Source organism: Thunnus maccoyii, chromosome 9 (assembly GCF_910596095.1).
Source record: "Thunnus maccoyii chromosome 9, fThuMac1.1, whole genome shotgun sequence".
Taxonomy (NCBI): domain Eukaryota; kingdom Metazoa; phylum Chordata; class Actinopteri; order Scombriformes; family Scombridae; genus Thunnus; species Thunnus maccoyii.
In genome coordinates, this window is record NC_056541.1 from 34,421,599 (window position 1) to 34,448,881 (window position 27,283).

Sequence of the window (27,283 nt, forward strand, 5' to 3'; positions counted from 1 at the left end):
TATTATGATTTTTTATTTTTTATCACTTTTTAATTTTTACTTTTTTTATTTTTTATCAATTTATATTGTTGTACTCTGCATCTTTCTGCTCCCTCTGTACACAGCACTTTCTAAAGCCTGTATGTCATATCTAATAGAATAGAATAATGAACCCAAGTACCTAGTTGCACCTTTCTAGTTAAGGGACCAGATATGGTGTCACCCATGTCCCTCATCAGGTCCTGTCAGACCCAGAACACCTGGATACACTTGGATGTAGAGACAGGAGACTAATGAGAGAGAGGGGTACGACATGCAACACAGGTCCCCCGGCCAAGAGTCGGACCATGGACACTGCGGTTATGTGGTGTGTGCCTGAACCATGAGGCCACCAGGGTGACCCCAACTGTATACTGATGAAGAACAACTTGTGTTTGCTGACCTCCAGTCGCTGCAGTGATGTACAGTATATGAACATGCTACTGTTGGCTGTGGTTAATGGTACAGCATAGTACATTTGACCTCATTCATCAGTGATGGAGTAGAGACAGACATGAAGCTTTCAAACAGAGAGAGCAGTGAAACTCAGCTTTCAGTCAAAAGAAAAGAAAATTAATCACCAACTATTTGGAAAATTGATTAATAGTAAAAGTTATTTTTCAAGCAAAAAGGCCAAACGTTCTCCTGATTCTGCTGTTTTTCTTTTTTTTTCATAGTGAATGTAATATTTTTGAGCAGGATGTTTGATGATGTCACTATGTGCTGCAGGATAACGTGATGGGTGTTTCCTTCTGTTTTCTGATGTTTTAATCACCAAAAGATTAATTGAGAAAATAATCAGAAGATCAATCAGTAATGAAAAGTTGCAGCCCTGGTGTGGTGTGTAACTTTTTAAAGTAGGTCATCAGTCAGTCAGATTGAGTACCCGACTCTGGATCTGCATGTGCAGTGTAGCTATTACTGTTGCGACAAGCTAACATGAGTGAAAAAACAAACTAATTGAGTTTTATAGAGGAGGGAAGATAAAAGACATAAAGTATGTGTTATCCAAATGTTTGCCCCGACCCCCCCCATCCCCAGCCCAAACACCCCCACACACGACTGTCCACAGGAACTCAATATATAAAGGTCCATGGTGAAAGAGGTCGGGGACCTTTAGATAACCTGGCTGGCTGCTGTTGTTAGGATGTCACCTTGTTCCCAGATTCACAGATAATACAGGAACATCATCACATGTAGAAATGATTGTTTCTTTTCTAGTAACAGTAACATAAACTCCCATCTGGCTTTACAAGCAGACAAAAGTTTGGGTCAGAGGTCAAATTTTGACAATGGATGCAGCTAAATGCTTCTTGCTCTGCGGCATGATGATGCATTATTGAGACATGCAAGGGAAACAGAAAAACTGTTAATTGTCTTTATCTGTTTGTTCCACATTGCAAGGTCATGACAATTCAGTCTCCAGCCGAGCAGAAAATACAAACTGCACGATGACAGAACTATGAATAAACCCTTCCTCCATCTGTGGAAAATAACATCTGAGATAAGAGTGGTTTTATTTTTCTAGGCCGCTGCTGCTGCATCTCCTCGTCCTGCTGCTGCTGCTGATGTTGCCTCTGATGCTTCTTAATAGAATTTAGGGTGATTAATCATTCATTTCCAGCATCTGTGCACCCCCTGCTAAAACAGGCAGTGAGCCCAACTCTGGTGCAAGGTGATAGAGCTCTCAGAACTGCTCATTTATGTCATTTGTCCTGTAGAATCTGAATAGGAGACGATGCTGCTTTCACTGATTACAAGACTGAGGAGGAGAGAGATTTATTTATATTTCTTTTCCTCCGTAGCCTTTTGTCTGCACACGCCTCGGCCCCTGACGTGTTTTATCCTTGTCCCGTCAGTTTGGCCGCGGCCTCTGGGCTGCTGGATACCAGAGAGCAGCAGGGCAGCAGCTTAGAGGCGTCCTGCTGTAACTCAAGGTCCTGGAAAGGTGACGCTGAATGCTAAAAGTGTGAAAGAAAGTCTGCAACTTGAAGATTATCCTGATGTAATGAAGACTATACATTGATCAATGAAGAGCCTGAGCTTTATGTAAAGGCCAATTTTAGCTCATCACAATCAGCATATATGTTGTTACATGACAAGACATTAGAGTACAGAAATGCCAAAGATATGTTTTTCCAGAGAAAAAATGTGCATAATATGGGCTTGTCCTCACCAAACAGGAGCTAATTTCAAGGGCCAAACCAGTGATTTAGTGCTGCACTTAAATATAAGTAGAGAGACAGATTTTAAAAACGAATAGTCAAAATCTGTACCGCAGAGTCTGACGCATCCTGAATTTTAGTCCCTAGTGTGAGTCAGGCTCTAGAAAGGCTGCATCCCGTTTCCCATAGTGCATCTATAACCAGTTACATTAGATCCTCCCCGCCTGGTCCAGTCAGGTTCTGTGTCAGGTTGTTTATTTGCATATATAGCTTCCTCTCTCTGACTGTGTCTCAGTCAGTGTGCGAGTGTGTTGTAATCGGGTTCACGATGGCCAGTGAGAAAAGTAGAGATGCACTGATACTGATATGGGATATCAATCTGATACTGACTCACACAGCTGGATCGGGTAGCCGTGACAACGGGCCGATCTGGTATCGGATACCGTTATTTTAATAAATAACAATTCAGTAAATTTACATCTTTTATTTGTTACATTTTGTTTGACAAAGTTGGGAAAGCAATGTTTAAGTCCCAGTCTCTTCCAGACAGTGAGGCATACAGCTTATTATTAATTAAAGGGGGGAGGTTTTCTATTTATCTGTTTAGCGTCGTCAGGCTAGGCTAACCCATTGTTGCTAACTCTGGAGCTAACCCCTTCACTTTTCCAGCAGCAGACGTGACTTTTCATGGTTTTGACGAGCTGCAGCGTTTATTAACTGACACACTGTCGTCTGAACTGCACATTTACCGCCAGACTGACAACTTCCTGCTAACCTTTTCCTCTGCTCCGCTCACTCTCTCGCTTAACCACTCACTCGCTTACGCTCTGCCCTATTCCTTAAAAGGAGTTACGCCACCTGCAGTTTCCCCGGCAACAACACAGACCTTAACTCTTTAAAAAATTATTTTTTGGCCTGGCGGGGGTTCTCGTTGTACTATTATAGGGGAAACACTGCAGGTATATACATATAGCCTCGGGTCTGGGGTCGCGTTTGGGTCTGAGAACCTGGCGTTGGGTCTGGGAGTAGTCGGGTTATTTGTGTCGGGCAGTCATTGAATGCAACAAGACTTAAAGACACAGCTACTGGACAGTACAGGTCTCAGTTTTAGGCCCATGTGGAACTCTGGTTCCCAATAAATGATCATGTCTTTCAAACTCCGAGCCTCCAGCTTGTACCTCAGGCTTTCAGTTAAAACTTTGTAGTCTCCAAGCCTAAGCTGAGATAACCCTAATGACATCACAGACACAGGCTGAAGTACTACCCATGATGGATATACTGTAAAATGGGGAAATTCCTCTTTAATGTGGGTTGTAGTTCAGATTTTGAGTATTTTGCCTCACCCAGCAGATGAGTGGGGAGCTCTGGGTGCAGGCAACATGTAGGGAAGTCAAACATTGTTCATTTGCATAAACTAACCACATTGTAATGATACAATGCTGGTTGAAAATCGGCAAAGTTTCCTTAAGTATCAATATCTTCATCTGTTGCAAAAAAAACAAAATAAAAGTCAGTCTAGCTGTAATTTATAGTACATATATCACAACACTGACAGCTGCGCTATGGTCTCAAAAGTTAAACATTAACTCCTTTTGCACTTATTTTCCATTTTCTTGAAGACTATGCTATAATGTTTCTATTTATTATTTACCGTACCTGTAGCTCCAGGCTAATAGCAACATGTTGGAAGAGAACTCATCTTTTATTTACACATCGCCAGGAAATGACGTCGGGGAAACACATCATGTACCTTACAGCTTATAACATCCAATATGCTTAACTGTATTAAATAATAACAGAGGCTCTTATTTATCTAGTTAAAAATATGCAGGTGTATCCACAAACAGGAGTCCAGTCAGCTGAAGAAATGAATCCTGCCCTCCGTTTGTGCCGTGGCTCAGCTTCCAGCTCTGTGCATGTGAAGAACTGATGATTGCATTCTCTCTGGAAAACATTGGAAAGCATTGTTTGTATGTGAATCTGAACAAACTACAATAACATTTAGCATGAGCTTCAAAGGTTCTGTTTTTGTCTTCTTTTTCAGTGAAGTAAAATTCCAACAAGTGGGAGAAAGTCTGCTTTTATACCCACGTGAGCTCGGTTCTCATCTGTCCCGCTGCTCCTAATGAAGACCTGCATGAGTAAATGAGGATGAGTTGAGCCTGACTGCTTCCAAATATGAAATGTGAGCCCCTAATGGAAGCTGGGCTGAATTACGGTAGTAATAGAAAGCAGAAATGTCTGAGCTGTGTCCATGGAAAAGGAAACAAAAGCTTTCTGCAGCAGTCTGTCTCTGAATCACTTCTTCAGTTTTACATTTTAATGAATTTCCAGGAAAATCTCAGCGTCATTGTGATCTGTTGTTGTTGTTATTTATTGATCGTTGTCAAATATAATTTTGGTTACACGGCTGAATTTGTAGTGGGATGTTTGTCCTCGGCGGATGCTCGGTATTAATGTTCTGAGTCATTGCTTGTGAGAGCTGCTCAGCGTCGGTCACTAACTCAGATACTTGTGGTGATGAAATATTAACAGCGACCAAAGTATGAAATGAGATGATTGTTTACTTGCTCTATTACATCTTGGTTGGTTTGTCTGAGCTCCTCCTGCAGACCAACACAACACAAGTCAGATGGCTTTTTTGTGTAAGTAGTTAATTCTGTGGACATAACTTTAATACTGATGTATTTTTCAGTAATTGCTTTGGTGAGTGAACGAGGTCCAAATCTGGATGAACTTCCTGTTGGGACCTGTGTCAACGTTTGTTGTTGAACCCACAATACATAGTAGCACTCTAAAGCTGAAATGATTAGTCGATTAACATCAAAATGGTTACTAATTAATTTTCAAAAGGTGAATATTTGCCAGTTTTCCCAGTTTTCCATGAATTAAACTCAACACTTGGGCTTCAGGGAATAGTGATTAGGATTTTTCACCATTTTCTGACATTTTATACACTGAACAATCAATAGAATATAACTGTTAGAGCTATTAATAATGACAATAACCATTTATTTGCAGCCTCACAGTATTCCTCTGACTGAATAATAGTACTCCAGGTTCCCAGTGTGTGTGTCAGGCTGAAACATCGTTTTCATGGAGGCTTTTTCCATTTCGAACTCTTTTTGAACTCCAGTAAGTGCGTCCATGTCAGTGATCACGTCTGTGTTTGTTTCTTTCTCCAGATGAAGTCAACAGAAGTGGACCAAGGGCTTTTCACAGACAGCTACTGCAAAGTGTGCAGTGCTCAGCTCATCTCCGAGTCCCAGAGGGTCGCTCATTATGAGGTGAAGACGCCCCCTCACATTACCTCACACGGCTGTGATACACTAATGAAAGGCTCAGGGTCACGCTGTTTTGGCTCTACCTCCAGAGACAATCAGCTGATCTATACACCTGAGCCCTGCAGCTTATGTGCTGTCAATAAACACACAACACACCTGAGTTTACCCGCTTATTTTCTAATTTAACTTTAGCGGAGAGCAACACTGGAAATACAGTAATGACAGCGATGGAATTTTAATTTGCGTTGTAATTACCTCTTTGCTCCTGCTTGGAGTGGTGTACATGCATCATTTCCAAAAAAACACTTATTAAAGGTGCTTTGAGTTGCTTTGTAACCCCAAAAGATCATTGCCATATTCATTATGACACATTAGTATAATTACAGTAAACAACCGTCACTGAGAAGCTGCACTGTGTTTTGCATTGTGTGGCAACCTGCTCCCATATGATGTGATTGGGTTTAAACTCTTATACAAATGTGTCTCACTTTGTTTTGCAAACTGAGGAAGTGTGTGAATACAGGTGAAGGTAAAAGAAACTTCCTGATCAGTTGTTTTTACACCAGAATAATAATCAACTCCACATATTGAAGCCATTTCTGTCACGTGTGTGTTTTGTGGCCGTGTTTCATGATAATCGGATATTCCTGGTGAAGCTTTTGGCTCTTGAGACACCATGAACTGGTGAAAGCTTTGCAGTTGTAGCAGCTGGAAGTCTGGCCACCGGTGTGTAAGGCTGTCATGTGGCGTTACGTTTGTTTCATCGTCTCCTTCTCTAGCTGTCGACTGTCATGTGTCATTAAGTGTATTTCCTTCCACCTTTTGTATTTAAAAACCTGAGTGGAAATGCAGAAAATTCAAAAAAATCTTGGAAATGCTGCAAAAACATTGTTTATGCTTGACTGAGGTGGTAAAAGTTAGTTTATGATTAAAAGCAAAATGTGACAAAATGGAACGGAAACATATTAAATCATAACATCCGAAGCCTCCGCTTCACTGAAGAGATGAAAAATGGCAGACAAAGACCGTCAAATAGCTCAAATTAATATATGAAATGGACATAAACTTTTTCACGTTGTGTTTTCTTCCTTGTTTTTCACCATTTGAGGTTTGATTGGCGCTCTGTTATTTACATCATCTTGTTAAGCTCCTTCTGCATCGGTTTAATGGCCCCAACTGGACAATTAGCAGCACCGGCTGTTTATCTCAATGCTCCAACTCCAATAATCTCAGAACAACAGTGGATGAAAACTCACATTAAGTCAAATTTCCTTTTGCTGATTTTCTGAACATACATTGTTATGTGCTTTGTTCACTGTATACCTGCGTATACACACATTAATAAACCTTTATTTATTAGCATGATGCAGAGTGAGTAAAGCAGCCGGTTGGTTTCCTTCCTCCTGCCTGAGTCTTGTCAGGTTGTTTCTTTCTCTGCAGATGCTGCCTCTCACTCACTGTCACTGTGACTAACAGGACCAGTGAGTCTGACTCCAGGCCCGGACGTTTGCAGTAACAGGAGTTGAAAGGACTCATATGAGACACTGTGGTCCACTCCAAACCAGTGGCTGTTGTTCCCTCGGAGACGAGCTTGAGATGGTTTAGCATTTTTATTGAGTTTCTGTAGTCGTTCCTAACAGAGAGCAGGTTGCAACTGAGGTGAAATCTCATCAAAGAAAAATAAAGGTTTATTAATGTTATTCCACAGTGTCACGTTGTCCTTAGTTTGCTTTACTTTGTTTTTGAGTCAACTTTTCCTCTGCAGCTCTTAATAAGTCAAACTCAGGGCGATGTGCTCACTGTGCAGCTGTACTGTGCTATTTAAAGTAGTCTTAACTGTCCGTGGGTAACAGGAGAACTGCTTTGTTCTCCGGGGCGTTGCGGGAGACAGGAAGTGGCTGTACCAATCCAAATCAAATATTCATTTTGTTATTGTGTGGTGAATGCTGAATACAGCACTTGGCCTGTTGCCTCCTGGAGATGGGGCGTTTTTGGATTCTCTTTCAGCACAGTTAGGGTCTAATGCATCGTGACAAGTTTGGGTCATGGTGATGAGAGCAAGAACAAAAAAAAACAGATGGGAGAAAAAGATGTGCAAACTCAACTTTCATGCAGCTATAGATAGTTGTTTTGCACTTAAGAAGAGGAGTCATTTCAGTTTAGTTTGCATAGCTTCGTCTATAATTATTCCTTCTGTACTGTGTTTAATGATTCACTCTATAAAACACTGACAATAAAATCAAATCCACTTTGTTGAATATTGAGACTGTGATGTAAATAATGTCCCTGACTCGCATCTCAACATGTAGCACAGCCAGTTTCTAAGTGGGAGAAGCTTTTTGGGCTCCTCTTGTTCTGTAAGTAAGGAGCACATTCATTTCCTCTACAGACAATGTGACAGTTAAAACACCTCTGAATGTCCCGGTTAAATCATCAGTGCGCGAGATGAACAACAGCATTAGGAAATATCTAGAGTCCAAAAGGTACAAGAACTATGAAGAACCGTCTAATTACTGAGCTTAAAACTCTCATGTGTGGAAGCTAAAGATTACGCTGTTGAGAAAGGAGATAATCCACTCTGCCGCTTTCATCAATTCACTTCTGAATTTTGGGTCAATTTTGGATGAATTTGGCATTTATAAAACTGTGTTTTGTTCAAAGCTGCTACATCAAAGAGCTTTTCATTTGCAACAGCTCTAATTCTGCTCCGTACTATAGCAACAGTAGCTGAGGCTCATGGGTATTATAGTGTTTAGAGCCGTCCACCGTGCCGAACTGAAGGAAAAAGCAAGATTTCTCTTCAGTAACATGATTTTGACATGATGACAATCTTCAGAAGTCAAATGTTTACATCATATTCTATACATCTGTGATTGGTGTTGGCAGCACTTTTTATAGTTACATCGTCATTCATTCATCGTCAGTAAACATCAACTTCCTTTATCTGTGAATGACTTTTTGTTGTTAGATTTTCCAATTATTACTATTTTTTTTTTTTGTGTGACCTCAGAAGAACAGAAATCTCAACATAACACAAGGGTTAAAATAAAAATGTGAAATGGGAGAACAGAGAGTAGTAACTCTATGACGTCTCTCAGAGCTTTTGGTGGATGCTGGGGTGGAGGTGGGCTTTTTGCAGCAGCAGCAAGTGTTAGCGGAGGGTGAAAAAGGTGCGTTAGATATATGTGGCAGTGAGAACAGCTTGCCATATGAGTGCAGTGGGTGACTCAAGTTGAGGCAGGCTTCGCTTCTTTTCCATAATTTGTCGTGTGAAGACTACAAAAGCCATAGAATTCTTGGAGAGATGTCGGGAAGGGAGTGGGATGCAGGAAGCAGGAGGCAACGAAGGCTGGTTTCTCTTCCTGCCTTCCAGTGTGCACATTTAGAAACTAGGTCATACAGTGTGTTTGTTTGTTTGAAGCATAGTGAGACTAAAGCCAGGTGTGATCAGAAACATCTCACAGGACATCACTTAGTATTCCCATGTTAATAGATGCACAGCTGCTTTACTGGCAGTTATCTTGTGTGTTTTAAAGTGGGAAATACTTTATCTGAGCTTCCTCCATGTATGAATCTCTATAGTTTATCTGGATGAGTTTAAAAATGGCAAAAACACTGATAGAGAAATCTTCAGTCTTTAGTTTTTAAAGCCTTCAGATTTAGTCCATATCCCTCGTTTAGCTGAAACATTTTTGACAGACAGGTCGTCTAACTCGCACTAATACGGTGATCTCTGATCAAGTCAGTGTCCTTTTGAATATTTGTACATTGCTGTTAATTGAATTTTTAAACTCCAGAGTTCAAGCAGTCCTTGGGTGACAGAAGAGACTGAAGATGTAATTGATCTTTAAACCTCCTTTTCAAACACATCAAAGCCGGAGCTCTTCTGCGGAGTGGATCAGAGCGGTCTCTGGTTCACAGTTCAAAGACTCATGTGGCTCATGTTAATTTATGCATCCGTCTCTTTGCATGTGTACTAGATTTGGTGTGCTGAAGCCTCTCTTGACAGGCTGCCCTGCCCTGCTGAAGGCGCCTCAGGAGAGCTTCTTTTAAACTACTGCCTGAGACTTCACAGGGAAAATAGAACGGGGAGTGACCGGGAATAGTCATTAAGCGAGGTGTGGGAGTAGTAACGTATGTGCGCTGCTAGAATACTAAATATCGAGGGACGATCAGACAAATCTATTGCAGTTCTTTACAGCAAATGACAATGCTGCATATTTCAAAAGTGAATACATGATAATGTTTTATATGGATGTAACGTTTCAAAGGTTTTCTCAAAGAGGTCAAGAAATACAGCCTTTATAAAATAATACAGCCTTTATTCAATTCTCCTCCTCTCCAGAAAGCCTTCAACAATAAAAGAACGAGCGTGTATGTAACCGCAGCATCCCCAGTTTGATTAACTGGTTGCATGTCACGTTTATTTTACTGAAATTTAAAAAAGCAAGAATATATTCATGTAATGTAGTTGATGCAAAAATACACTGATTCACATTTATTTTCTTAAGATTAGAGTGCAACATCTTAATGCTAGCATAATTGTTCACTCATAAATACATCGCATGCAGGGCTATCTCTGGCTAATATAGTCACAGTGTTTTATTTAAAGCTGCATTCATATATTTTTGGCCAAAAAACTGTGACATATATTATCATTATATAAAGTTACACATTCAGCAGACTAGGAGAAACATTTATATTCATTTGGAGTCGTGTTTCTGGCCACCAGAGAACACTAAGTCCAACATTCACTCTCCTTTTAGCTCTGTTTTTGGTCTCCACCACCTGGTCAGGGAAATACGTGGCTCTATAGCTGCTAAAGGCTCCACTATGCTAACCAGCTAGTCGCTAAGTTGATAGTCGCTTAGTGCTGGGGCAGATAGTGGATTCTTAACTGAAACAGCTGCTTGATGCAGCTGGAAACAAGGTCGATGAAAGCTGAGAGAGTGAAACAAAACAAAACAATGAGATGAAAGACGCTAAAATGCTCCGTACAGCTGAGAGGCACTGCAGAGTCTGTCTCTATGATCAAACCTCTCACACCACAGTCATCGGATCCATTGGTAATATAGAAATATTGATTAGTGCAGCTTTAAAGGGCATCTGAAACCTGGGATAAAGTAGTGCAGCTTTCCAGTTATAGAAACTGAAAATCTTGAATCCTGAAAATGTCAAAATTTTAATTGAGGGATTTCTAATGTACCACAAATTCTGATCATTTTATTTATATATATACACATAAGGATCACAATCCTGTGTTTAGTTGAGTAAAATTCATTTTTAAACAGTAATAGGATTTGTTGAGTGCAGTAGTTTGGTGTAAATGTGCACAATCCAGACACAAGCTAGAGACCGAGTGCAACTGAAATCTGTTTCCAGCGATGAGACATCTACGATAGGAAATATATCAGTGTTCAGGTCTTTGAGGATGATTTATTTAAAAGAGAGGCCAGAAGTAGTGTATTTTAGCAGCATGCACTATACATGCCACAGCAGACTACCTTTAGCACCGTGTCATCCATCTCCTGTGTATTTCATCCGCTTCAGCCCGAATAATCTCATCTCCCACATTCAGGCACGATGCCTGTCAGCTGCTATTTTTCATCACTTCAGAGCCTTTTTGCAAAATTCCACCACACTAATACAAAAGCTGTTGTGTGTTTGATTTTTTCTGTGCAAGTTGTGCTTGTACCACATTCACATTTTGTATTCTCAGTGCATTCAATCATGATTCTCCTCGCAGTATGGAGACGCAGCAGCCAGCCACAGTGACAATACCAGCAGTGTTCAGGCTGCATGTTCTACTGTAGTTTGGCTGACTTCTGCTGCTCTGACTCCTGTGCTCTTTGTCTACTTCATGTCTTCACTAATTGGTTTCCATTATCTTGGATGCATTGCAAAATGAGTTCGCCTATCAATGTTTTATGTGGTGTTTTGTTAGTGCTGCTGACCGTAGAGCGATTGTCTCGGCTGGTGTGCAAGAGGAGGAGAGGAGTTCAACAGATATACAGTGTAACCTTACAGTACATCATCAAATATAATGACGCTCAGTCCATTTTTTCCACTAATTACCCTGCTGTGGTTTGTAGGTTTAATGGCATGTTCACTTGGGATTACAATTAGATTATAGTACTTGTTAATAGGTAGGTAATAGAAAAGAAGTTTACGCTAAGCTTTTAGATTTTGACTCGCTCCAGTGAGTATGGTACCAAAATATAAGTTAAAGTTATGTCTGGAGTTGCATCTGCTGATATCGTTTTGTGATCAGGATGTAAATATTTAGCAGTTCAAAAGGTGTTTTAATAGAGCTGAGCAATAATTTGAATTTATTAAATTAATGACATTTTAACACCTTGCGACTGGATCAGATCTCAGCGGGGTGTAAATGCAATCTGTACATCGTGACCACATTCTTAAGAAGAAATCCACCTGAATCTGCCTCTTCATGCCGGCGTAAGTAGTTGCAGTAGCTGTAAGTCTTTTGTTGACGAGTCCACCACTCCTGCTGAGCTAATTGCATATTGAGATCCAATCACAGTGGCTAGAATCAAGATAACGAGAGCACTTATCAGGCGATGGATTGGATGTCATTATCCAGTTAATATTCAGATCACATGTTGCAGTTGAGGCCTAAAAGCCCAGAAAACATATTTTCACAGTCAGCTTCTTACTACGTGATCACACTGTTGTCCACCAAAGTTTCAACAACTTATTTCACTTGAGAGATCACTGTATTAGTGTTCATGCTCTTTTCACTAGTGTGAAGTGAGGAATGAGGATATTGCATACGCTGATGCACCAATCAGGACAGGCCACTGTCAATCAAATGTGATTAAACCACACCCCCGCAGTCCTGTGACCTGTTATGTGCATTTTGAAGTATCACATTAGAAAAGCTTAATGGAAAAATTTTGCAAAAAAGTTTTTATGCTCACTTGAGGTGGATTTTGGAAATTTCGAAAAAGAGTTGAATAAATAATGAGGTAAAGAGCATTTAACTCACATGACTGATCAGCTGTTTGGCGTCTCCAGATAGCATGAAGCTAATATTAGCTGACAACTGAAGACCTCTCTCCATTTTTCTCTCGTCAAGGAAATATAACTATTTGTTTTGTTTATTGGCGGATGATTTAAGCCAATAGCGCCATCTTCTGACAGAACTACGTGTTGCATAACCGAGTTTATCCGCTTCAAACCATCTGATGGAAACGCACCTAATTCATATTTTCCTTTTTGTGGCGATTCAAATGTTCGCTTAAAATTCTCCTGGCTAGTGAACTTTTAGAAAAGATTATTCAATGTTATAGAAAAATAGTTAAAGTCAAGTTTTACTCAAATTGCATTTTCAATAAATTGAATTAATCTCATATAAATTCAAAATATATAAAAAAATCTAAGTCTTTGCTTAATTGAAATAAACAGATTAAAAATGAGCCGACACGGGTAGGAAACATGATCTTTGTTACATGTATAGTTGGTTTTTTTTGGCTATTTTAGGTCTAAAGTCTCAGTAACACGCTTCCTTTATAAATAGAGGCTGTTGTTGAATTCAGCAGTCGTCCAGAAAGTATTTAAAGGAACAGTTTGATATTTGGAGAAATACACTTAGTTGCTCTCTGGTTGAGAGTTAGATGAGAAGATTAATACCAAATATGTCGATCTGTTCCTTTAAATGGTGCGATTGGTTACATAACAGTCACATGTTGCTGTTTTTTTATGTGAAAAACAAAACAACGAACTGATGAAATGGTCCTGAGACTTGTTGGCCTTTATTCTTACTTTTTACTGTCCTGTAAATATGATACTGGTCCTCTTTTCTCTCCCCCTGGATGTGAAACACTTTCTCATCATTGTCCTGGATGCTCTGTTTGCAGTATCTCCACATTCAGCAGTCCAATCAGGCTGTTGAATATGTATGAGGCGTTAGATGTGTTTCTGCACTTTCGTCTGGCGATATCATCTGCCCTCGAGGAAGCCTGGATAACTGTCTCATCTCCAGTTTTCCCCAGTTTCCAGCACTTGCGTGTTGTTTGTGTCATCCTGTCAGGCGTGCGTGTCATTCAGGGTGAATGTGCACTAAGACGTGTGCCTTCTGCATATCGAGTGGCTAGTTTAGAAATGATGTTGTTGCTGTCAGACAATGCTGGCCACGTTTCATCATCTCATTCTAAGAGAAAAACTAAGGCTCATAAACCAACGCTAGAGACTTGCAGACATGCAGATTGACACTGAAGTTATATGAACAGTGAAGTCTGATGGTGGCTGCAGCTGAGTTTTAAAGGGCAGAAACCAGGAGCTGTGGTTAAAGTGACTTTTTGATTATATTCATTTGTGACATTTGTGATGTTAGAAAGTCAGCAGGCTGTCTAACTAGTACAGGATACCTCAGTAAAGCCTACAGGTGTTGACAGCTGACATTTTAATGCTACTCTCATTACTACTGATAGCATGAAAGTGACACATCACAATTATTTTCATTATCTGATTAATCTATCGATTATTTTCAGAGTCATCGATTAGTTGTATGGTCTATAATATGTTGACCACTGTTTCCCACATCTGAACGTGTCGTCTGCAAATATCTGCTTTTGTCCTGACCAACAGTCCACGACCCAAAGATATTTACTTTACTGTCATAGAGGAGTAAAGAGACCTCGGAGGAATTTTTCTTCTTGAAATTACTCAAAATGATGAATTGATTATCAAAATAGTTGGCAATCAATCGATTAATCGACTAATCGTTGCAGCTCTACACATCACATATAAAACCTTTGATGTTATTTTAACTTTTCAAAATGTCCCTGTGATGGCCAGCCTGTTTCTTTGGTTTGTCCCGACTGATAAATGTTGTCCACAAATCCGTTACTGGTTTTCTTCAAGTCTGTTATCTTATACAGACTACGTAACGTTAGCTAACATCGCTGGCGGAGACACAATGCTACTGAATGCAGGTGGAGGTGAACAGCTTCTGAAGAAGAGGAGATGGTTTAGGAGGCTGAGGATTCAACGTGTGATGCCATAGAAGCATTCAGGTCATTGACAAAGACTTTTTACTTCTTTATCTGTCTTTATCATTAACATAGCAAAATATCACAGGAATTACTGCAGGAACACTTGCAGTAGTGCTTGTACCACAGAACTTGAATGTCAGGCATGTATTACATAGTTTTTGGTAGGTTACTTTGTTTTTTAGTTTTGTCATAGAACAGGGTCGTCAACATCTTTTTATTTGTCGTACGTTTTGTTGATGAAATGTACACAGCTGGAAGGATGAGCAGACCTGAGTCTAATGTTGCTAAGCTACCACTGAGCCTGTTTGTTGTCTCTCTGACTCACATACATTCACTTTCCTCGTTCATGATGGCTAATGCTGTTCATTTTCCACACAGTCACTTCGTTTCTGCTGCCTGAAACATACAACACACTTTTCTAGAATGATGCATAAAACCTGGTGTAGATTCAAGCCTAAAAGCACAGATATGCATACACAGCCTTTGGACAGATATATAAAAGCCTGTGTTGGCATAGTTTTGTGTTATACATCTCAGTCATCATGAAATTGTGCTCATGTGCGTGTTGATTGATGACACATAGCTCAAAACTGCTATTCACAGTGCTGAAAATATGAAATGTGTCCCAGTGTTCAGTATATCAAAGCTAAGTTTAGCCCATAAAAGGCTGTTTCAGTTAACAAAAGAGATTATTTCTAGTTCCACAGAAGATCTGCCTCTAAGAACTGATTCATGTGATTAAAACATTTAACCACTTTTACGCTTTTTCATCCATTGAAGGTGTTATTCATTCTGCATATTATTACCTTTCTGTTGCTATTCATCACATAATTGCCTCCCATAAAGAGAATGAAAACAGGTTTTAACAATAATAATCAGACAGTGTAATGTCTGCTTGATACTGAACAGGAGCACTGGCAGCTGGAAAACACCTAGACAGTCACTGACAGACAGTCACTGACAGACAGTCATTGACAGTCACTGACAGTCAGTCACTGACAGACAGTCATTGACAGACAGTCACTGACAGACAGTCACTGACAGACAGTCATTGACAGTCACTGACAGTCACTGACAGACAGTCACTGACAGTCACTGACAGACAGTCATTGACAGTCACTGACAGTCAGTCACTGACAGACAGTCATTGACAGACAGTCACTGACAGACAGTCACTGACAGACAGTCACTGACAGACAGTCATTGACAGTCACTGACAGTCAGTCACTGACAGACAGTCATTGACAGTCAGTCACTGACAGACAGTCACTGACAGACAGTCACTGACAGACAGTCATTGACAGTCATTGACAGACAGTCATTGACAGACAGTCACTGACAGACAGTCACTGACAGACAGTCATTGACAGTCACTGACAGACAGTCACTGACAGACAGTCACCGACAGACAGTCATTGACAGACAGTCATTGACAGACAGTCACTGACAGACAGTCATTGACAGACAGTCACCGACAGACAGTCATTGACAGACAGTCATTGACAGTCACTGACAGACAGTCATTGACAGACAGTCACTGACAGACAGTCACCGACAGACAGTCATTGACAGACAGTCATTGACAGTCACTGACAGTCAGTTACTGACAGACAGTCATTGACAGACAGTCACTGACAGACAGTCATTAACAGACAGTCACTGACAGTCACTGACAGACAGTCACTGACAGACAGTCACTGACAGTCAGTCACTGACAGACAGTCATTGACAGTCAGTCACTGACAGACAGTCACTGACAGACAGTCATTGACAGTCACTGACAGACAGTCATTGACAGTCATGGACAGACAGTCACTGACAGACAGTCACTGACAGACAGTCATTGACAGTCACTGACAGACAGTCACTGACAGACAGTCACTGACAGACAGTCATTGACAGTCATTGACAGACAGTCATTGACAGACAGTCACTGACAGACAGTCACTGACAGACAGTCATTGACAGTCACTGACAGACAGTCATTGACAGTCACTGACAGACAGTCACTGACAGACAGTCACTGACAGACAGTCATTGACAGACAGTCATTGACAGACAGTCACTGACAGACAGTCACTGACAGACACTGACAGACAGTCACTGACAGACAGTCATTGACAGACAGTCATTGACAGTCATTGACAGACAGTCATTGACAGTCAGTCACTGACAGACAGTCATTGACAGACAGTCACTGACAGACACTGACAGACAGTCATTGACAGACAGTCACTGACAGACAGTCACTGACAGTCACTGACAGACAGTCATTGACAGACAGTTGTTCTCTCCTGTGGTATTTCTGGTTCTATCAGCTATGATAACATTGTACAAATACGTTAATATTGGGATCTTGGGACATGACGACACTGAAGAAAAGACAAGATGGGGCAAGAAATATGAACATTCAGAGAGGTTGTAAACAAACCCCTGGTTTAATCAGACTAATTTAGGAGAGAACGTGAAGATGACTGGTAAAAGCATTACCCAAACTGGATTATTAGTCTGGATTATTACTGATATTTTAGGGCATTTTTTGTCCACATGTACCTTTGACTTCTGACTGGACGTTTGTGTTGTTCATATCCTGTTTCACTGTCTGACCAATCCTTGATTCACATCTAAAAACGAATCACTTATTCCTTGATTCCCTGTTGCCCAATTTAACTCCAAACTGCACTGAGATTTGTGAACAAGTTGAAATATTCTGCATGTAAACAGACAAACCATATCCAGAATGGATGTGCACATACAGTAGGTAGGTATCTGCCAACATTTCTCAGCTTTCTATTTTTTTCCAGTATGACCTCAGAAGGCCTGTGAGTTAACATTTTATAAACCCTGAGCTTCTACACCCCCTCCACTCACAAGGTTCCAGCATGTGGGCGTATGAGAGTGTGTCAGCTATCGACGAGCTAATCTGCATTTTCCATGCCCGCTCTGTTTGACCTTTACAAATATTGATTTGTGAAGGAGAGGATTAGTGAAGCACAGTAGCTCAGTCAGTACTAGTGGTCGGCCTCTGATTCAGATTACATCTCTGGACCCGACACACACACAGAGGATGAGGAGAGGAGAGCTCTTTTTAAATTTAGAGATGAACCCTTTAAACTTACATTTCCCCAGTGTATCACTTTCACCAGCACTCGGCAAACATGTGACAGCTCATTTGTAAACACACCAACTGATCTGATTAAAGGAGAGCACATGCACTAATATATATATATATATATAATTCAGTGAATGTATACTGACGCAGGTGTTTGATATTTCCTGAAGGGCAAAGTTGCACTGCTGGCGGTTTCTGTGCAGCCCTGCTTGGTCCCGGCTGCACTGTGTCACAAGCTGAACGTGTTTGCCAGATAAAGAAAGAAACTAATTTCCATGATCCCTTCTTAATTACTTGTCATGCATCATTAGCCCATTGAGGTTTCGTAATAGTTGCGGCAGGTTAGAGTTTATAGATGCTCCTGTCTGCATCTGCATGAGTGATGTCCACGCTGTCGCCATCCATCATCTGCTGTCATCTTCATAGGCTTTGTAGTTAATGGGATGGAAATATTAACCATTTGCTGCTGACAAAAAATAATCTACAGTCCTGAAATGAGACTGAATCATCACAGTGGCTGCTGATAATTGGAGAGGCTGAAAAGTGCTGTTCCAATGAGCCTTTGGTGTGATCAGTGAGGAACGGAGAACATAATCAAGAGTAAAGCTACTTATGAAGGTCCTTCTCATTAAATTAAATGGAAAAAGACAAACGTGACCTCTTCAGGAGTCTGTCTCCATGCCATGTACTAATAACACACACACAAAAGGAAGGTAATTAAAATGCTTCCAAACGTGTTGGCACAAGGAGAAGTGGCCCAAAGCTTCTTGTGCAAGCAAAAACTGAACCGCTGAGATGCTTAGCCCTTTTTATTTAGTTCACTCTAATGCGTCGGCATTTACACAGTTTAATTATGAGCCTGTCTCACTGGGAAACAGTGGAGCGAAGGAGGGGTTATTAATAGAAATAGTCCTGAGAGATCAGTTGTTAGTCCACCCTTTAAAAAACGGCGCTGGTGAGTGGAGAAAGAGAGATAGGTGAAACGGCCCTTTCGGCTCTCAAAAGATGATTAAACAAGTTGGAAACAGCCTGGAATCTTTCTGACAGGAAGGCGATTAGCCGATGGGGCATGTCAAATTAAAAGAGCGTGAGATGCAGATTCCACTCGCACTTAGATTGAATTCTTTCACAGTTTCGGCATGACTCAGCTCATAATCCCAGGCAGGATTTTAATTTCAATATAACACCCCCCTCTTCTTCCCCACATGTGCCTCCAGCCCTACGAGGCACACATTCAAAACAACAAGCTGGGTTTTCAACATTGTGACTCTTGCCGTCGGTGGTGTGTTCAACTTGTTTTGTTGCATGCTATAATAATTTTGTGCTTTATGGTTGCTGTGACATTAGTGCAGTGCATGGATACAGAGGATGTGCAGTTTCCTTACTAAAAGCATTTAGTAAGGAAACTGCAGTCATTAACATTAGAGATGGAGGTTTGACTCTTATTCTGACTTGTGCTTTTATGAGTCAGTTTTCAAGTCTCCAAGTCAGTCACCAGAGCCCAGGGAATCCCCCAGCAGTGAACCAACACTCATCTACTGATTACAGTCTGCAACAAATAATTAAATCTCATGAAATATTTCTCTGGAATAATGTTGGTGATTTGATGTTTCAGTACTTGAATTAATAGGCTGATTTTACAGACTCAGTCAGAAGTGAGTTGCAGTAGTAAACTACTAAAAAACGACAATTTAAAACGGTTATTGACTGCGGCGTGGAACTTGTGGGTTAGTGAGTGATTTGTGAAGCTGGAGTTAGACCTCCAGGCTGGGAGAGGTCTAGGTTAATACAGTAATTAGCTTGATACATCTCCACAAACACAGTTAATATAAGAGTTGCACGATAGTGAGACGTTGTCTCGTCTCGTCTTTGCAGTTTGCGCTAGCTAGCTAGCAAGTCGGACGGGTGAGTTGGTGAACGAGTTAGTGGAGATGAGGACCTGTCACTCCTGAGTCAGTAAAAAGAGTTTCATTTCAAACATTTCAAACGTTTTGTTCATGACTTGCACATCACTAATTAACATATCTTACAGGACTTGATCAGGTTATTTTGAGGCTTGTGAGGGACTTTGATTTTTTTGGTTGAGTTTGTTTCTTTAGGGACAGATTTGGACTTCACAGTGTCTTGTCTTCACCACAAGGTTGCCAGGAAATCACTGAACCCCATGTTGTCGTTTTCACACTTGGATTTTTGTACGGATTAAATAGATAAGATATAGCAGTTAGCTTAGCTGTAAGCTGTAGCTTCATATTTAGCATACTGTAAAGACATGAGAGTGGTATCAATCCTTTCATCCAACTCTTGGCAACAGAGTGAATTGTGTAGTGTATTTGTAGTAGATGTTTAACTCCTGGACAGATGTAAGGCCACATCCAGCTCTCCAGTCAAATAAAGCACAATACTCAGACCAGCCGGGTAAAATATAAAGTTCCAATGTAAAAACAGGCAAAAGTCTGGCAGGGAATGAATGTAAATGGACTGGTTATATATGATGTATGAACAGATGTGCAGGTGGGTGCAGCGGACAGGTGATGGGGGAAACACAGGGGTTACTGCAGGGCAGGAGGTGGCAGGATGTGAAATGACAGGAAAGTTAGTATACAGAACAACCTGGAGTAAAACATGCGTATAAGAATATGAGGCCAAGAGTAAGGAAAATCATGTAATCATTAACGGGCTTTGATGGAGTTATTTTGGAGGTTTTGTGAGAGATGTATTTTGTTCCATAGTGCATAAGAGGGAAACTGTCCACACTTTATATTGCAGTGCTCACACTCTGTTTTCATCAGTCCAACATTCATGAGAAATCATCATGAAATCCACTGATGGAAAGAACAAAAGCTTTTTAAGCTCTGGGGAATAGGAATGAGATATAATATTAGGAGCTGTCAGAAGGAAAATCAGTGGAGTGAAAAGTCCTCAGGCATGGCGGGGAGACATTGTGCCGAATCACCCACAGAATCATAATATATTTACTCTTTACATGTGTGTCTGCTAGTGCTCCATTTCCCTTCAAATATCCGAAACCTTTTTCTGGAATGTAACTCTGGCTTTTATGGTATGGTCATGGATAGACAGATATACGCAGACCTGTAAGAGAGTATCGTCCGTACATTGACATGATCGCTCTGCAGGTGACATTTTCAGTGATGTAAAACTACAAGTGAGGCAGCCTGAACATCCGTATGATGCCACTTCTTTGGAAGCCAGTGAAATAGCCACATTTGTGCTTTCTAATATGGGATGATGCATAAGGCCGACGGGCCTGTTCTCTTTGATCTCAGAGGGTTTTGTTCAAGGTACTGTGTTTTTAGTGGGAGTTTGAGAATTGACTGCATGGCCTACTTTCGTGACAGCGCTCTGTCAAGCATCTCGGGGTTTGCTCCTTACATTGTCTACTGATCTCTGCCCAACACTCCTCCGCCTACTGCCAGGAGGTTTTGTCTCATGTGAGAAAAGCCCTATCAGCTTCTAGCGTGCTGTCTTAGTGTGGAGAGGGTTGAACTTCACAAAAAGGCCCCAAAAAAGATCATGAATCCATCTAGTAGTCATATGAGGTTTCAGATTTGTTGTAAAAGCAATGAGGTTGTGAGGTTGCTGTTTATTCATATCAGACTGTCAGCAGTGATGAATGAAGTCGGTTCCTGTCCTGAGAACAAACTGAACTCCTGCTGTGATTTATACTCTGGTTGCAGTTGCTTGTGTTGGTTCTGTATGAGCCAGCAGAAGTAAGGACTGGTTGGCAGGTATTAACGTGACAAATGCAAGACAACAGTGGAAATTATTTGAAATGAGAGGTGTTGGGCTAATATATACGGCTTCTCCCAATGCTACTGATGGGACAAATGCAGGTTTTGGTGATGTATGGGTCTATTCCAAGCTCAGCTCAGCAGGAGCATGGATGCTCCTTTCCCCCGCCGCTTCTATTAGTCCTCCACCGTTTCTCATTCTATGTATACAGACATCTTATGAATTCATGATTCAGTGTGAAAATTGTTTTGCAGAACAAGTTATTTAGTCTTGTGTTCTTTCTGTAAGTCCTATGTTTTTTAAAGCTTACTGTGAAACCCGTTTTAAACTGTAATACAGCAGGAAATCCAGTCCAGTGTTTCCTGGAGATGCTGCACCTCTTCACACGTTCACAACTCCTGACTTTTGAAAATAAGTCCTATGAATATGCAGAAGTATTTCTCTTAAAGTAGACAGACTTTGGTGTGCAAAATGGAAAAACAATGAAAAGAAAATATACCCACATCACCAGATTGTGCTGCGTGAGAGTTAACCTGCTGACTCATGGTTAAGATAACATTCTCTCGTGCAGTATTTAAAACAGACCTCTTAACAAAAACATGCTGAAAAATGTCTGAACCAACAGTAGATGTGGATCAATATTTTATTGAACAATGAGTTAGCATGTGGTTGCTAACCTCAGTGACGATGTCAGCACTCTGTGTAAGTGCTTCAAAAAGTGGTTTGATTGTATAAAGCTTTTTAATGAAAATCAGCAATACTGTAGAAAGTTTTCACTTCTGGTTTGCTGTAACAGTAGCTGACCACAGTTACATGAAATATGTAATTAATTCATTAGTCTGATCTCATTTGGAGTATTGTTCAGTCACATGGTCTGCTGCAAATAAGAAAGACCTTAACAGACGTCACCTAGTTCAAAACAAGGCCGCCTCTAAGAAGTAAAGCGAACAAGCTCGCAAGGAGGCAGGGATCATTTCATTGGTCAACACTAAACCTGGCCTTCTATTGGTTGGGGGATTTTGACAGCGTTGTTGCACAAAAAATCCAAGAGCAGAAGTTTCACGAGCGCGCAGAAGCAGCCTGAGTGCGAGAAGAGCTGAAGCTGGAGCAGCAAATCTGTGCAAACAACATTATATTAGAGTGCAAGCACACAGTTTGAGCAGAAACAGCAAATCTGAGCGCAAGCAGAGGCTATTAGAGTGCGAGGGCAGGGTTTTGAGGAACAAATTACAAAATTTGAACGTGAAATCAATAAATTATGCTCTCAAATTGATATACCACGCTCTTGAATAAAGATAGGGAAATAGCTCCATAACGCTGTGACATAAGCTAATAGTGATCCAAATAAATAAATATATATACAGTTTTAATAGCCCAGCAAAGGAGAACGCATCAGGAAACAGCGACGCTACTGTCTAATAGGGGTGTGCCCGAATACAAATGCGTTATTTGGCAAAGCACAAATAATGGGGGTTTATGTTTTGTTTTTTTTTACGAATATTTGTTTCATACATATTATTCTAAAAATCATTTGTTTTCAAGAAGAAAAAAAAAACATGTCAAATACCAGTGCGCAGGTCAGTTACATCGATATCTCAGTCTGTTACATTTATCAGCAGGTCTCATCGAGGGGAGTCACATCCACCTGCTACATGACGCACATTTCCTAATCTGGACATCAGTCCTGGAGTTGGGGGTGTTCCCCAGAGATAAAGCTGAAATACTGACACATGCAAAGTGCTCCCAAGAGACTCTCCATAACCTGTTGTTCCTCTTCTCCTTTCACAATGTTAGGTTGTAAAAAATAGGCAATAAATGAAAAGTGCAAAGCAATAATCACCTTTGAAGTTCTTCTACATGTTACACACTGTGCTGTCTGTGTGTTATGGGTGTATAAATAGGTAGAGGTCTGTCTGCAATGAGGTGATGAGTAAAGTTTTATCTCAGTAGTCAGCGCAGTCGTCTGTGATCTGGGAGACTCCAGTTAGAGACCCGGTGTGGGGACCTCCTTCATAAGGTAGTTTATTCATGAACACTTATTGTAACATTTTAATTTTCTCAAATTAAAAGTGTGATAAAAACAAAAACAGGATTTTTAAGCCTCTTTCCACTTTAACTTGAGTATAAAATACAAATACTGGACTCTCTGCACATCCCTACTGCCTATTAGATACAAGTTTCTAGTCTACTGCTTGACCACAAATGTTGAACCAATCAGTTTCATGTAATGACACACTTGCAGGTTGCTAAGCAAGAGCAGAAAGCAGGTCAACGTGGGGCTGCTGCACACCGCAGCATAGCTACAGCATACCATACGGTACATTTCTGAAGGGCTTCAGAACCCAGATACCATGAAGGATGATGTCATTATTTCCTTCTTTGTATCTCATTTTATTTTTAAGACACAATTAATAAATGAATTGAATAAATATGCCATACCAAAGAGCTACAGTGTGGGTACCTCCCTGTTTATGATCCTGACATGGTGTCACAACTTGCCGCGTCAGTTTGGGAATGTAGTCACGCGAACATAGACTAAACCCATCTGTGTGTGGTGCACATCATCATATGTTTTAACTTTAAAAAATATTTGAATCTTATTTAAACTGTAATGTTCTTTAAACTAATAGATGTTCACATCAATAGATCAATAGAAGAAGCCAAATACAAAGAAAACAAAGGTTGAAGTATTTAATTTAAAGATTGAAGAAGCTAATATGGGTAAATGGATGCACTGCATGTAAAAGGTCGAGCTTTCATGTATTAACCTTTATTTTTTTAAGTGCTCACTCGAGAGCTGCACTGTAAAGGCTGGTCTCTTCACTGCTGTGTTCGGAAGCAGCCAATTAATGGAAATCAGTAGCGGCGTACTGATGCCTTTTACCAGGTAAATGTGCTGCTGATGTTAGGCAACAGTTGAACAATTATCTGTGCTCTGCTGCTGTGTTGAAAAGCTTTACCAGAACTTTCCTTTATTCTCTGCTGGAAGCGTCAAATCCTTGGAGGTCTGTTTGAGTAAACACACTGTAATCCCACCACAAAACCCTGCATAAGCCTGCTGTTTTGATGTAAACGAGCGATGATTCATGAGATAATGCCTGTTGGAGTGTGGACAGCGGTGCTTTTCCCAGGATTGCATGTGGTGGAGAACTTTGTTATAGACCGGTGGGGGTAACAGCACAGAGCCTGGGGCTAACTAGTATGCACAGAAACCCTCTGCCTAAATCATTGAGGGGCAGCTGAGTACGACAGCTCAGCCCAGGTCTGGCATGTCTCAGAGCTCACCTGACCTCTGTCATAACTGTTTTTGTCTGGCTCTCTATAATTAGAGGGCTCATCGAGGCTGCCGGCACACAGCCACTGGTCCAGTCCAAGTCACACAACACTCCAGGCTGTGTTTGGGTAAAAGGCTCCAAAAACGACCAGGGGGTAGCGAGGTGCATCAGAGTTGTATAACAGCCGTCAACACGAGGCAGTTCGGATGCTATGATGAGCGGAGACGGTGCTAATAATGGTGCTGGGCTGGTCCTTCCAGGCACATGACAGGCAAACCTTTGAAGTTGGAATGAAGATGAACTGCTTTGATTACATTTTTATAAAAAGGGCAAGTCAAGTTTAAAGCTGGTAAGGTTGTTTCACCCAAAGGAACTTAAAATCATGTTTTCTTAAAGCTGTAACACTAATCAGTGTTTGACTGACAAACCCACAGAGGCTGATCACCAGACACCTGCTCTACACTAGCATCCAGCTGCTGAACACATAGGTTTTCTCAGGAGTTGGTTGAGAGGGAAAGAATATTGGACTTCATTTTCTGAGTTTGCCAGAAACCAGACTCCAGATGAATGCTAATGTTGTCGTGTGTCTGCTGGCAACTGTTTACAAAAGCAGCTTACGCTGTAAATACGGCCTACAAGCCCACATGCCATATTTAAAGCAATTTTGTAGACTGATCTGACATGATAAGCATCCCCCCCCCCCAACAACTTAAAATGAGCTTTTTCACATTGTTTCATAGTTTATTGAAGTGATTTCATTTTGCTTGTGCACAAGAGACAAAGATAGAGAGAATACATTTATTACAATTATCTGAGTAGGCGGAACAAGTCGAGCATTTAATCTTTCTCTGCCTGTTCTACATTGTGCTGCTGCAGCCTTTAGGTTAATCTGACAGCAGTTATTTAGACTTGTGATGTGAAGATCTGAGTTCTGACTGAGATTGAGCTGTGTATGTCAGCCATATGCCTCTTTGTGGTCATTTATGTAGCATATACATTGTGTTTGACATTATGACCTTCTACAACAGCAAGTTAGCTCATTTGCATATATATATACAGGCCTTTCAACATATTCGTTTCAGTTTGACATGTCACTCCAGGACTCACACAGTGTTACTGCACTATTAACACACTGTGTGCACAAAGACACAAAGACGGTGTAGCTAAACTAAAGTGGTTTTGCTGTTTTCAAGGTACGCCTGCAGTGCCACAACGTTTTTTTGAAATATGAGATAAAAGATAGAAAAAGATATTGTTTTGGAAGCTAATGCTCAATGAACACAAGGAAGATGATGCTCAAGCTCATTTATAAAAAAGTGGACAACCAACTCTGCTGGTAAAGCTTAAAATAAATGGCGCTGCAGTAGATCTCATCAATGAGAGATGTGTACTGAATAATTATGAGCATTAGTACATACGTACTGTACCGGGCAGTCTCTCAACCAGCTGAGTGAGCTGCTGGCTGTGGTCTCTGAGGGGGAAACAAGGCCCCTGTGATCTGATAAGAACGGTTGTAAGCTGGGCTGATAACACCTCTCGTTCATAGTGGACGTGCCCTGGATCTGATGTCCCTGGCTGGCCTCGTCCACATTTCCCCCACGTCTCCAGAAAGATTTACTGACTGATGATAGTTGTATTATCAGTAATAATAATAAATGATCAGGTGATTGATATTTTTGTCAACAGCCTCGGCTTTTAACATACAACAGTCAATAATTCATTCATGTAGCACCACAGAATGTTAAGCGTATGTGCTGGGAAACCTCTAGCAGTTCTACTCTGTAAAGAACAGCAGGGTCATTTAAAACATGACACGGTGCCTCTAAGTATACATGATGATAGTGTTTGGAATTTCAGCCCAGTTGCATCCAGTGTTTATTTGTTTTTTTTCCAGTGAAAGTCATTATTTTCAGTAAGTTACATTTTTATTGCTTCATATTCTTACAGGTGAATATGTTCACTTCAAGGATCTGCATTCTGCTGCTGGCAGCTTCTGAATCGCTGCAGTGGAGCAGTGTGGGGTGAAGATCTTTACTCAAGAGTACCTGGCTGGCAACTGTTTAGAGTTTCCTGCTACACTGCTGCCTCCCCCACACATCATTTATACTACTAAAGATCAGTTTTTATATGTGAGAAGGGTCAGTTTTGTATTATTTCCTCTGTAGTCTTTCATCCAGTTCTACTATGATACACACTGTGCCCACATGGTCTCAGTAGAGCTGGTTTTTGGCAGTGGTGTTGCAGCTGGGTTTTGGATAGCGGGGAGTATTTGTGCCCCGTCCTCTGCAGTGACCACCCCGGCCCCGAGGAGGGGGACGTCTGAACCATACAAGCGTTGATCAGCTCACTGATGTGGTGATAATGCAGTATGGATTTTTCGTCAGCTCTGATTATGTGAAGCGAGCTCTTAGCTTCCATCTCATACGATGTCGTCCCACTGAGGGCCTGTTTCGATATGGTTTAGTTACAATCCCAGTCTGTGGTCATTCTTCTCATCAGAGTCTTCAGACAAACCCATCAGCTGAAACATGCCTGTACAAGGCGACCTGCAGCATGCAGAGATACACTGTGTGCTAGTAACATCAGTCCTCCATTAGTCAGTATCTAATGAATGCATGTGTCTGCTCACTGATCTACCTGCACAGAGTGTCTGCTGGTTTCCTGT

General features: G+C 40.9%; 1 protein-coding gene across 3 annotated transcripts in view; it reads left to right on the forward strand.

The window, feature by feature from the left end:
• zmat4a (zinc finger, matrin-type 4a) overlaps positions 1–27,283 on the forward strand; it is a 128,406-nt gene that overhangs the window by 17,671 nt on the left and 83,452 nt on the right. For all 3 annotated transcript variants that reach the window (XR_006098220.1, XM_042422166.1, XM_042422167.1), the window contains exon 2: positions 5,369–5,470. Coding sequence is in view for 2 of the 3 variants with exons in the window: in XM_042422166.1 (XP_042278100.1) it covers positions 5,369–5,470 (102 nt within the window). In the remaining variant the exon portion in view is untranslated. The remainder of the gene's footprint in view (positions 1–5,368; positions 5,471–27,283) is intronic.